Below are 12107 nucleotides of genomic sequence, written 5' to 3'. Positions count from 1 at the left end.
CCTCCCAAGTAGCTGGGACTACAGGCGCCCGCCACCTCGTCCGGTTAGTTTTTTGTATTTTTTAGTAGAGATGGGGTTTCTCTGTGTTAGCCAGGATGGTCTCGATCTCCTGACCTCGTGATCCGCCCGTCTCGGCCTCCCAAAGTGCTGGGATTACAGGCTTGAGCCACTGCGCCCCAGCGGGGATGGTGTCTTTATAACTCTGAATTAAGTACCATACATATAGGTTTTATCTTCAAAATAAATTTTATAAAGTGTGAATATCAAGATACCTAGCACATATGCATTGTCTTTATTTAAAAACAAACAGTAATAGTAATCTGGCTCCACGCTGGGCATGATGGCTCATACCTGTAATCCTAGCACTTTGTGGGGGCTGAGGTGGGAGGATCGCTACAGGCCTGGGCAATACAGCAAGACCTCGTCTCTACAGAAAAAAAAAAAAAAATCTGGCTCCATAGGATATATGCTAGCTTGCTTCTAAATCTTCTTCTTATTGTTTCAAGGATACCCAGAAAGCACTTAGAACAAGGTAAGAACAATCGAATACTTTACTGTCCGCCCAACCTAGCTGTCTTGACCTCCCTTCATTCTGTGTAACATGATGCTGGCAGTGATGCTTTGGTGTCTTTAATCAAATATTAAGAAGACTTCCTAAGATTTCCACTGCAAGTAACACTTCTCAACAACTCTTCTCTGTAGTGGGGAATTCACCAAAGAGGTATCTCTGTTCATCTTTAGAATGACTATAAGAAATCAGGCAACCTATGCTTGCTAAAGTCAACCATACTTCCTTTATATTTATAAGTGTAACTTAAAGTAGATACCATCATTCACACACTCACTGATTCTCCAAATATGTACTGTATAAAAGAGTCTGTGTTATTTGCTGCAAGGAATACGATGATGAATAAGACCCAGATCCTATCCTCCTTCAACTCTAGGATTTTAGGAAGTAGTCAGCAGTATATAAATAACAATAATAAAAGATAGAAAGTGAAATATGCCAGAAATAAGTTACAGATGGAATACTATGGGATTTCAAATGACTGCAATTGTTATTAGCTAAGAAAATTAAAGCAGGGCTAGGTGTGGTGGCTCATGCCTATAATCCCAGCACCTTTTGGGAGGCTAAGGTGGGAGGATTGCTTGAGCCCAGGAGTTCAAGACCAACTTGGCCAACATGGTGAAACCCCTGTCTCTAAAAAAATACAAAAAATTAGCTGGTGTGGTGGCATGTGCCTGTAGTCCCAGGTATGCAGGGGGCTAAGGCAGGAGGATTGTTTGAGCCCAGGAGATTGAGGCTGCAGTGAGCCACGACTGCACTACTGCACTCCAGTCTGGATGGCAGAGCAAGAAGCTGTCCCAAAAATAAAAAAAAAAGAAAGAGAAAATTAAAGAAGACTTCATGAAAAATGGCATTTGGGAAACAGGCCCTGATGGGTAGGTAGGATCTGGAAGTTCACAGACAAATCAAAGACATTCCAGGTTTAAGGCAGGGTGTTATCAAAGAAAAAGTAAAGGGAGCGTATGGAGGACAGAAAGAAGTTAAGACCAATTGACATAGAAAATACAGGAAAGTGCATAGTGAGGAAATAAGACTGGAAAAGTTGGTAAGGGCTAGGCTTTGGGAGGTCTTTAATACTAGGTGTAGGAGTTAAACTTAGTCTGTAGAAATAGGGAGCCAGTAAAGGTGAACTGGAGAAAGAAGTCAGGGAGATCCGTTAGATAACAATAGTTCAGTTAGACTTAAGGAGACAGAATAGAAAAGCACAGGTAGGTATCGAATATGTAAGAAGATTAATCATGGCCAGGTGTGGTGGCTCACGACACCCAACACTTAGGGAGGCCGAGGTGGGCAGATTACGAGGTCAAGAGATCAAGACCATCCTGGCCAACATGATGAAACCCTGTCTCTACTAAAACACAAAAAAAATTTAGCCAGGCATAGTGGTGCATGCCTGTAATCCCAGTTACTTGGGAGGCTGAGGCAGGGGAATCGCTTGAACCCAGGAGGTGGAGGTTGCAGTGAACCGAGATTGCGCCGCTGCACTCCAGCCTGGGCGACAGAGCAAGACTTTGTCTCAAAAAAAAACCAAAAAAAACTGATGGTGGGTCCCATGTCAGAAATCCTGAGTAAGTCTGCAGTGATCTTTAGTGGTCTTGAGCATCTGTATTTTCAGAAAGCCTCCCAAGGGATTAGGATACCCACAACTGAGACTCTAAAGGGTAACCTGTAAACCATCATTTTAATCTTGCAAGGAGGTTTATACAGAAGTCAGTATACAAAATCAGCAGCATCTCAGACACCCAAAGACCTGACCAATCACTTTCACCCAATTTTGTTAGTAGCCATTTGTGAAGAACAGGATTATCAAAAGGCTAAAAACACAACTTTGGGAAATCCTCCTGATTTGGGCTTCAGAAGCAGCCTGAAAGGAAATGAGACCATGAGACAAAAAGAACCAATAAAGAGGCATGAGCCATACTGCAGGAACAAAGGTTAAAGCACCATTTACTAACATTCTCCAAGCAGCTCTTCTCCAGCTCCATTAGGAGTTGAGGGGGTACAGGCAGAAAGTGGAGATGAGCAAGCTATTAGGATGAATTTACCAAAAGTTGAGCTAATGTTCTTGGGAAGGAATGAGGGTGGAATCTTCCACGATGATCTTTGAGAGCAAGAGAGGCCACCTTGGCTAAATAGTGGGCTCCTGCTAGTAACAGTGGGGTGGATGAAGTTACCCTGAGATTCCTCCAACCTGAAGAATTAACGTTCTTAATTTCCGGCTAGAAAATGGTTAGAGACTCCTCCCATGCCAGCACCCCAGCAAGCTCTGTGGGACCTACCTTTAAACTCCATGTTAGCAGCATCATCCAGAAGTTCCTCCTTCATGGTATTAAGTGTCTCAATAATCATATCCTTCATTTCCTCCTGCTTTCGGTTGGCAATATTCATCAATGATTCGTACAACTCATTCTCCTTTTTTCGAGTATATTCCAGACGTTTGGGAGTGATCTGCAGGTCCCGCTGCATGTCAAATGCCTGGTTAATAAAGATGTCAAGGCAGTGGCAATGCACCAGGTTCAGGGCCTTGGCGGCGTCCACCAGGCGAGTCTGTAACACCTGGTGAGAAAATGTGCTCAAGTGTCTCAGCTTTTCACTCTGTTCCACCAACACGCTCTGAGCTTTAGTATCCTGGCCAGGAGTCCCGCAGTTCCAGTGACTGTTGCTCAGATAGCCCAGGTCAATTAGCTGGCGATAAAGCAGTGATCTTTCACTCTCCGTTCTCCTGGTTGAGGAGTCTGTTATCTCTGAGCCCAGTTTCGGCACTTTGAAAAAGAATACAGGAAAGGAGAAATACTTTTGGATTTCCTGAAGCTCTTGCTCATCCCTCTCAGAGAGTTCATCTTTGTGGAGTGCATAGGTTATCACAGGCAAGAAATCATTCACCAAGTCACCCAGAACATCCACTGTGGGCCGGAGGCCTTGGCATGGTGCTACCACAACGTCCACTTCCTGGAAGGGGAGGGGGGTCATATCAGCGCCTTAGGTCAGAACCAATACTTGCCTCCCCAAAGTCCCACACTGAGACCAAAATCCTGATCTACAATGGAACAATACTTCAGTACCCCAGCCATTGATCCACCTCCTTCCTCGGTTACCAACACTCCCTGGTGCAGCCTATGAAGGCAGGCACTCATCTAGAGAGAGTGAAAAAACAAAGAAGTAGAAAGGATGGCAACCCCTTTCGCCATCAGATTAAAAAAAATTTTTGGTCTCTGCCTTCCTTTATTGTTTAGACATTCCCACCGATTCCCTCTGATGAAGAATTAAGACAAATAATGGAAGAAAAAGGAATTGTAATGGAAGCTATGAGACTGGGAGTGAGTCGACCTGGCGCACTCCTCCCCCTCTTGCTTTCCTCTGACGCCTCCATCTCTGCCATTCTGACCTGGCTAACTCCTAAGCATCCTTTAAGTCTCGATGTACATGTTATGACATATCCTTATAGAGCCTTTCCTATCACACAGTCCCAACCAAGCACACTTTACTTCCCTTTTCTTAAGGTTCAACATATTTATAATCCACTTACTTAAAGCTCTTCTTTCCCCCATCGGTCTGTAAACTCTTTGAGGGCAGGGACTGGGTCTATTTTGCTTACTATTGTAGCTCCAGTGCCTAGCATGTGGTAAGTCCTAAATACTGTTGAATCAATCAACAGTATTAAGTAGGAAACTAAAAGCCAGGTTCACCAAACACTATTACTGTCCTATTCTGAGTCTGTAGGTATCCTAAAGTCTTAGCCACCTAAGTCTAAGTAATACCTTTAGGAATATGATCACTTGGTAAGACAGAGATCAAGGTTTGCCTATCCAATATCTAGTCTCCATGTTATAGGGGAAGGCGATGTCCTTTACAGAGAGGGGTGTCCAATAAGTGGGTGGAGTTTCCAGGAAAGCCCTTCAGTGTACAGGGGGTGGATTCTACCAGGAAATATGCCCTTTGGCCTTGTCCTTTTTCCTGCTTGGAGCACAGATGTGACAGCTAGAACAGCAGTCATCACTCAGCAGCCCTAATGCAAACCTGAGGGTGGAAGCCAGCACTAAAGATGATGACACCAAAAGAAAGAGGGAGCCTAGGTCTCTGGTGATCACAGAACTGCCACACCAGCTCTCAGTTACCTAGCTTCAGACTTCTTTTATGTAAGGCAAAAAAACCAACACCCAAAAACTCTACCTTTAAGTTCCTGAGTTTTGGTTTTTTTGTTTGTTTTTTTGATGATCTGTTACACACAACTGAACCTAATCTTAACTGAAATACCCAAGTTGCTAAAGTGAGTTTCGAGAATGATCTTGAGGCCAGGCGCAGTGGCTCACACCTGTAATCCCAGCCCTTTGGGAGGCCAAGGCAGGGGGATCGCTTGAGGTCAGGAGTTTGAGATCAGCCCAGCCAACATGGTAAAACCCCATCTCTACTAAAAATACAAAAATTAGCTGGGTGTGGTGGTAGGCACCTGTAGTCCCAGCTACTCCAGAGACTGAGGCAGGAGAACGGCTTGAACCCGGGAGGCGGAGGTTGCAGTGAGCTGAGATCATCCCACTGCACTCCAGCTTGGGCGACAAAGCAAGACTCTGCCTCAATTAAAAAAAAAAAAGAATGATCTTTGAGGTTTAGAAACAAACCTTCCACAGGTCCTTTGCCTAGTCTGCACATTCCCCTTCGTGTTCTACTTCTTTCCCATGAAGGTTCCAAACACACAAGAGCGTATGTCTATCTACTGCATTTCAATCCATTGCATAGGTTGTTCCTCTGTGTCTCTGACATTGTCTATTTTGCCTGGCATTCCAGGTGTAAACTGTTAACTAGGGACTCACACATACTAATACATTACCATTGTAGGTACATAGACTCCCGATGTCTTCAAGGGTCTGCAAACTCAGAATCAATCCTCCACAGAATTCTAGCATATTTTAGAATTATAAAAGAACTCAACACAAATATGCTCAAGTTTGTGCCCTTAACAGTTATCAGATGTTGAATATTTACTTTATGTGAACTCTAAAAGACACACAATTTTGTTTCTTTCAGACGAATATACTGTTTTTATATCTTACCCTATTTGAGCAGTAGGTTTATTGATTGAGTGATTGAGACAGAGTCTCAGTCTGTCGCCCATACTAGAGTGCAATGGCACGATCTCGGCTCACTGCAACCTCTGCCTCCTGGGTTCAAGCGATTCTCCTGCCTCAGCCTCCCAAGTAGCTGGGATTACAGGCACACACTACCACGCTGGGCTAATTTTTGTATTTTTAGTAAAGATGGGGTTTCACCATGTTGGCCAGGCTGGTCTTGAACTGTTGACCTCAACTGATCCACCTGCCTCAGACTCCCAAAGTGCTGGGATTATAGGTGTGAGCCACCACACCCATCATGAGCAGTAGGTCTTTTTGATAAGTTTTTGTTTGTTTGTTTGTTTGAGACAAGGTCTTGTGCTGTTGCCCAGCCTGGAGTGCAGTGGTGCAATTAAGGTTCACTGTAGTCTCAACCTCCCAGGCTCAAGTGATCCGCCCATCTCAGCCTCCCAAGTAGCTGATACCTCAGGTGTGAGCCACTACGCCCAGCTAATTTTCATTCTTTTTTGGCTATTTTTTTTTGGTAGAGATGGGGTTTTGCCATGTTGCCCAGGTTGATCTTGAAGTTCTGAGCTCAAGCGATCTGTTCCTCAACCTCCCAAACTGCTGAGATTACAAGTGTGAACCACTGTGCCCAGCCTTGTTTGAGTTTTTAAAATCCTCTTTATTCCCAACAAAGCACAAATATCTCACCTTCTTTTCTCACAAAGAACTGTGCTATTTTCTCAGGCAGGTCACATAACTTTAATTTGCCTGGCCACTTTGAACTCCCTAAAGCTCAAAGTGCTTTTAGCATCTCACCATTTGTCATTTTAGCAAACGCTACATAAGTCAATCTACTCTTTATCCAACCCAAGCCAAGAAGAAATTTGCTGTTTCATCTGTGTCTCAAGTTGCATGGAATGTTTTCTGGCTGGAAGACTAGTCTGATACTCATCTTGCTATTCAAAACAAACCCCTTTTCACTACCCTGAGTCACACATGCTACAGTATGAATCATTTCAGTGAAGCATATTCAAAAAGTTGGTAAGAAATTTTAAGGTTTAAAATAGAACATACAACTGCATAAATGACAACATTATAATCACATATAACAATGAGATAAAGACTAAAAAGAATCCCAAGAAACGAAAACAGTTACATTAGACTGGGTGTGGTGGCTCACACTTGTAATTCCAGCACTTTGGGAGGCTGGGGTGGGCAGATCGTTTGAGGTCAGGAGTTCAAGACCAGCCTGGCCAACATGGAGAGACCCTGTCTCTACCGAAAATACAAAAATTAGCTTGACATGGTGGTGCACACCTTTAATTCCAGCTACTCAGGAGGCTGAGGCAAGAGAATTGCTTGAACCCAAGAGACAGAGGCTGCAGTGAACTGAGATCACACCATGCACTCCAGCTTGGGCAACAGAGTGAGACTCTGTCTCAAAAAAAAACAAAGCAAATAAATAAAGAAAAGAAAACAGTTACATTAAAGCAAAGAATTATAGGTGGAAATGTTTTTTATATTACAAAGCTGCTCTAAATACATATTTTTTAAAAGATATAAATCAACCAATCAAACTTACGAAAGGCAAGCCTAAATATTCAAAACCAAAGTATTGTTTAGAAATTTCAGGAAAGGCCGGGCGCGGTGGCTCAAGCCTGTAATCCCAGCACTTTGGGAGGCCGAGACGGGTGGATCACGAGGTCAGGAGATCGAGACCATCCTGATCTACACGGTGAAACCCCGTCTCTACTAAAAAATACAAAAAACTAGCCGGGCGAGATGGCGGGCACCTGTAGTCTCAGCTTCTCGGGAGGCTGAGGCAGGAGAATGGCGTCAACCCGGGAGGCGGAGCTTACAGTGAGCCGAGATTGCGCCACTGCACTCCAGCCTGGGCGACAGAGCTAGACTCCGTCTCAAAAAAAAAAAAAAAGAAAAAAAAGAAATTTCAGGAAAAATTTTGTTTGCTTATTTTTTCTGATGGATTATCTTAAAATTCTAGAATAAATTTTCAGGTTTTCCTCAAAGGACCATTTTGTGTGCACGACAGAAACATCAGCCAAAGCTACCACGTCCATTTGTAAGACCAAACGGTTGGATGGTTTTTTTTTTTTTTTTTTTTTAGATGGAGTTTCACTCGTCACCCAGGCTGGAGTGCAGTGGTGCAATCTCGGCTCACTGCAACCTCTGCCTCCTGGGTTCAAGTGATTCTCCTGCCTCAGCCTCCTGAGTAGCTGGGATTACAGGCATGTGCCACCACACCCAGCTAATTTTTGTATTTTTTAGTAGAGATGGGTTTCGCCATGTTAGCCAGGCTGGTCTTAAACTCCTGACCTCAGGTGATCCACCCGTCCCAGCCTCCCAAAGTGCTGGGATCATAGGCGTGAGCCACTGCACCTGGCCCAATACTGTTTTTAAGAGACCAGTAGACTTTATTTGCTCGTAGGTGTAAATTCATTATTAAAGAAATGGATTTTGGAAGCCAGGCACAGTGGCTCGTGCCTGTAATCCCAGCACTCTTGGGAGGCTGAAGTGGGCAGATTGCTTGAGGCCAGGAGTTTGAGACCAGCTTGGCCAACGTGGCCAAAACCAGTCTCTATTAAAAATACAAAAATTAGGCTGGGCACGGTGGCTCACGCCTGTAATCCCAGCACTTTGGGAGGCTGAGGCAGGTGGATCACAATGTCAGGAGTTCAAGATTAGCCTGGCCAATATGGTGAAACCCCGTCTCTACTAAAAATACAAAAATTAGCCGGGCGTGGTGGCATAAGCCTATAGTCCCAGCTACTCAGGAGGCTGAGGCAGAAGAATCACTTGAACCCGGGAGGTGGAGGTTACAGTGAGCCAAGATCACACCATTGCACTCCAGCCTGGGTGACAGAGTGAGACTCTGTCTCAAAATAAATAAATAAATAAAAAATTAGCTGGGCATGGTGGCACATGCCTGTAATCTCAGCTACTCGGGAGGCTGAGGAATGAAAATCACTTGAACCCAGGAGGTGGAGGTTGCAGTGAGCTGAGATCACGCCACTGCACTCTAGCCTGGGCAACAGAGTGAGACACTGTCTAAAATAATAATAATAATAAAAGATTTTGGGCTTTATTTTTTATTTTTAATTTTTCTTTTTTTTTGAGACGGAGTTTCACTTTTGTTGCCCAGGCTGGAATGGCACAATCTTGGCTCACCGCAACCTCTGTCTCCCAGGTTCAAGCGATTCTCCTGCCTCAGCCTCCCAAGTAGCTGGGATTACAGGATGTGCCACCACGCTGGGCTAATTTTGTTGTTTTAGTAGAGATGGGGTTTCTCCATGTTGGTCAAGCTGTTCTCAAACTCCCAACCTGAGGTGATCTGCTCACCTTGGCCCCCCAAAGTGCTGGGATTACAAGCATCAGCCACTGTGCCCGGCCATGGATTTCGGACTTTCTAATGGTAGAGTATGGCCTGATATATTGGCACCCAGAAAGAAGCTGTCCATTTCTAAATATACCTTGTACTAAACAACAATGGATAGAAAACAGGTATTATGCTCTCTCTTCTCCCTTCCCCAGTTGACTAACGTGTGCAGTTGGTGTCACTGCTCTGAGTATCATGACTGTCAGAAGATAGGCAAAGAGCTGCTGGCAGAGACCCTGGCAGCAGTACAAATTAGACTGGAATGTGATATGCGATTCTGCAATACTCACAGTGAAGGGATGACTCATGCCTGACGGTTATAAACAAAAAAGGAAGCCAACACTGTCTCCTGGAGACAGGGAGTGAAAAAATAAAAATTAATATAAAGAGGATGAGCCAGAGCTGTTATGGGTCTTAGTATGGCCACCCGAGAGGGAAGTCTGACATCAGACTGTTTCATGGATGGCTATATCCCTTCTTAGCACCTAGAACAGTGCCTGGCACTTAGTAAGCATCCAATAAATAAACATAGAATGAATTAATGAAGAAATGATGCTCAAAGCCACTTTCAAAATATGTAAAACCTTCTATCTTTCAACTCCCATCCCACACATTTTATCCCACACATTTATCTGAAATCGCATTTGCCTCTACTCCAAGAATAAAGCAATGAGTAAGCATTTTGCTCCTAACTCAATCAAGTAAAAAGAATCTCAAGGAATCATGACAGTAACCCATAATTCCCATATTGAGTCACAGTGAATTCCTAAAGAGATCTCTCTTGTAGAATGCATTCTGCATAAATCCATGGAATTTACAGAAGCTGATCTGTTACCACCCATTTTCTTGGTAGGATTAAGAAATGCAATAGAGACTGGGCGCCGTGGCTCATGCCTGTAATCCCAGCACTTTGGGAGGCCAAGGCAGGTGGATCACCTGAGGTCGGGAGTTCAAGACCAGCCTAACCAACATGGAGAAACCCCGTCTCTACTAAAAATATAAAATTAGCTGGGGTGATGGCGCATGCCTGTAATCCCAGCTACTTGTGAGGCTGAGGCAGGAGAATCACTTGAACCCGGGAGGCAGAGGTTGCGGTGAGCCAAGATCATGCCATTGCCCTCCAGCCTGGGCAACAAGAGCAAAACTCCATCTTAAAAAAAAAAAAAAAGGAAATGCAATAGAAAGGAGCTTGCTACTCTACAAACACCAGAATATACTTCTTTGGTTTTATTTTGGGTATAAAGTGTAAAATGACACTATTTTATTTTATTTATTTTTAAATTTTTTGTGGAGACAAAGTCTCACTATGTTGCCCAGGCTGGTCTTAAAACTCCTGAGCTCAAGCAATCCTCCTGCCTCGGCATCCCAAAGTGCTAGGATTATAGGCATGTGCCACTGTGCCCAGCCAGTGACACTATTTTAAATGTCAAGAAGTAATCACTCAATCACTGAAGAAGGCTGACCCCTTCCTAAGAGTACTGACTCTTATAGGTGAAGAATCCCTACTCTGTAGCTCATGGTACTTTATTAAAACTCAATTATAACAAAGGATGATTACACTAACTGCTAATTCAAACAGAAAACAGTGGCCTGGCACAGTAACTCACGCCTGTAACCCCAGCACTTTGTAAGGCTGAGGCTGGAGGATCCCCTTGAGCCCAGGAGTTCGAGACCACCCTGGGCAATATGGCGAGACTCCATCTCTACAAAAAAATAAAACAAATTAGCCGGGTATGGTGACAAACACCTATAGTCCCAGCTACTTGGAAGGCTGAGGCAGGAAGATCCCTTGAGCCCAGGAAGTTGAGGTTACAGTGAGCCATGATCACGTTCCTGCACTCTAGCCTGAACAACAGAATGAGACCCTATTTCTAAAATATAAACAAACATACAAACAAAAAACACAGAAAACAGTTATGTACGCAGGCTAAAGTTGGTAGGTAAAAGGTGTCTTTGCTTTCTCTAGAGTTCTGAAGCCTCAGGTTCACATCACATAGAAAAGTATGCAACTATATATTAATAACTGTCCTGACCTTGCACACCCTTGACCTCTATCCTTGTCCCCATATTCTAGCTATCTTTACTTCCAGTTCTCCTCTTGTGACATTCTCATGGGGCATTTGAAAGGTTTCTCCTGTTTGTTTTCACACAGGGCTGATTCTTTATCATTTCTAAATAGTTCCCTGAAACATCACTCTTAAGCCTGTAATCCCAGCACTTTGGGAGGCCAAGGCAGGTGAATCACTTAAGGTCAGGAGTTTGAGACCAGCCTGGCCAACATTCTGAAACCTTATCTTTACTAAAAATACAAAAATTAACCAGGCATGGTGGCAGGCACCTGTAATCCCAGTTACTCAGGAGGCTGAGGCAGGAGAATCGCTTGAACCTAGGAGGCAGAGGTTGCAGTGAGCCGAGATCCTGCCACTGCATTCCAGCCTGGGCGACACAGCGAGACACCATCTCAAAAAAAAAAAAAGAAAATAAAATACCTTGACTCTTGTTGGTATACATACCTTCCAAGGGGGAGCTGCAACCAAACAGCTATAACATGTTTCTAGGTTACAACATGCCTCAAAGAAACTGGGATCAATGTGAAGGCAAACCAGAGTTTTATCCCAGTAGTCAACATTGAAGGGATACAAGCTCATCTCCCTACCTAGTAAAAGCATCAGTGTGTAACTCAGGCCAGATATAAGACTTAGAAAAAACACAATCACAATCATAGCCCTCAGAAGCCACAGAAAGCATGAGACCATCATGTTAAAAGTAGAAGAATATTTATAATCCCAAACACCCAAAAGCAAAGATTTTAGCTCTGATTCTCAACTCATAAGCATGAAGACTTTAAGGATCTGAACTCTCTTCTCTCTATCTCAAATGACAACGGATTAGGTAATCGACAAGTTGATAAGAATATATTGAATGGTCTCTATGCATTCTACCTAATGGATAGTCAAACACCTAGGTATCTACTGATGCACATAAAAGTAGAAATCTGAATTTTAGGCCGGGCGCGGTGGCTCAAGCCTGTAATCCCAGCACTTTGGGAGGCTGAGACGGGCGGATCACGAGGTCAGGAGATCGAGACCATCCT

The 12107-nt window shown here is 43.9% G+C and overlaps 1 protein-coding gene across 2 annotated transcripts in view; it reads right to left on the bottom strand.

Moving 5' to 3' along the window:
- DSTYK (dual serine/threonine and tyrosine protein kinase) overlaps nt 1-12107 on the bottom strand; it is a 74827-nt gene that overhangs the window by 23499 nt on the left and 39221 nt on the right. For both annotated transcript variants that reach the window (XM_011957751.1, XM_011957752.1), the window contains exon 3: nt 2848-3517. In XM_011957751.1, coding sequence (XP_011813141.1) covers nt 2848-3517 — 670 coding nt within the window. The remainder of the gene's footprint in view (nt 1-2847; nt 3518-12107) is intronic.

This window comes from Colobus angolensis, unplaced genomic scaffold (genome assembly GCF_000951035.1).
Source record: "Colobus angolensis palliatus isolate OR3802 unplaced genomic scaffold, Cang.pa_1.0 Scaffold449, whole genome shotgun sequence".
Taxonomy (NCBI): Eukaryota; Metazoa; Chordata; class Mammalia; order Primates; family Cercopithecidae; genus Colobus; species Colobus angolensis.
Note: the sequence above shows the minus strand (reverse complement) of the source record. Positions and strands in the feature narration are given on the sequence as shown.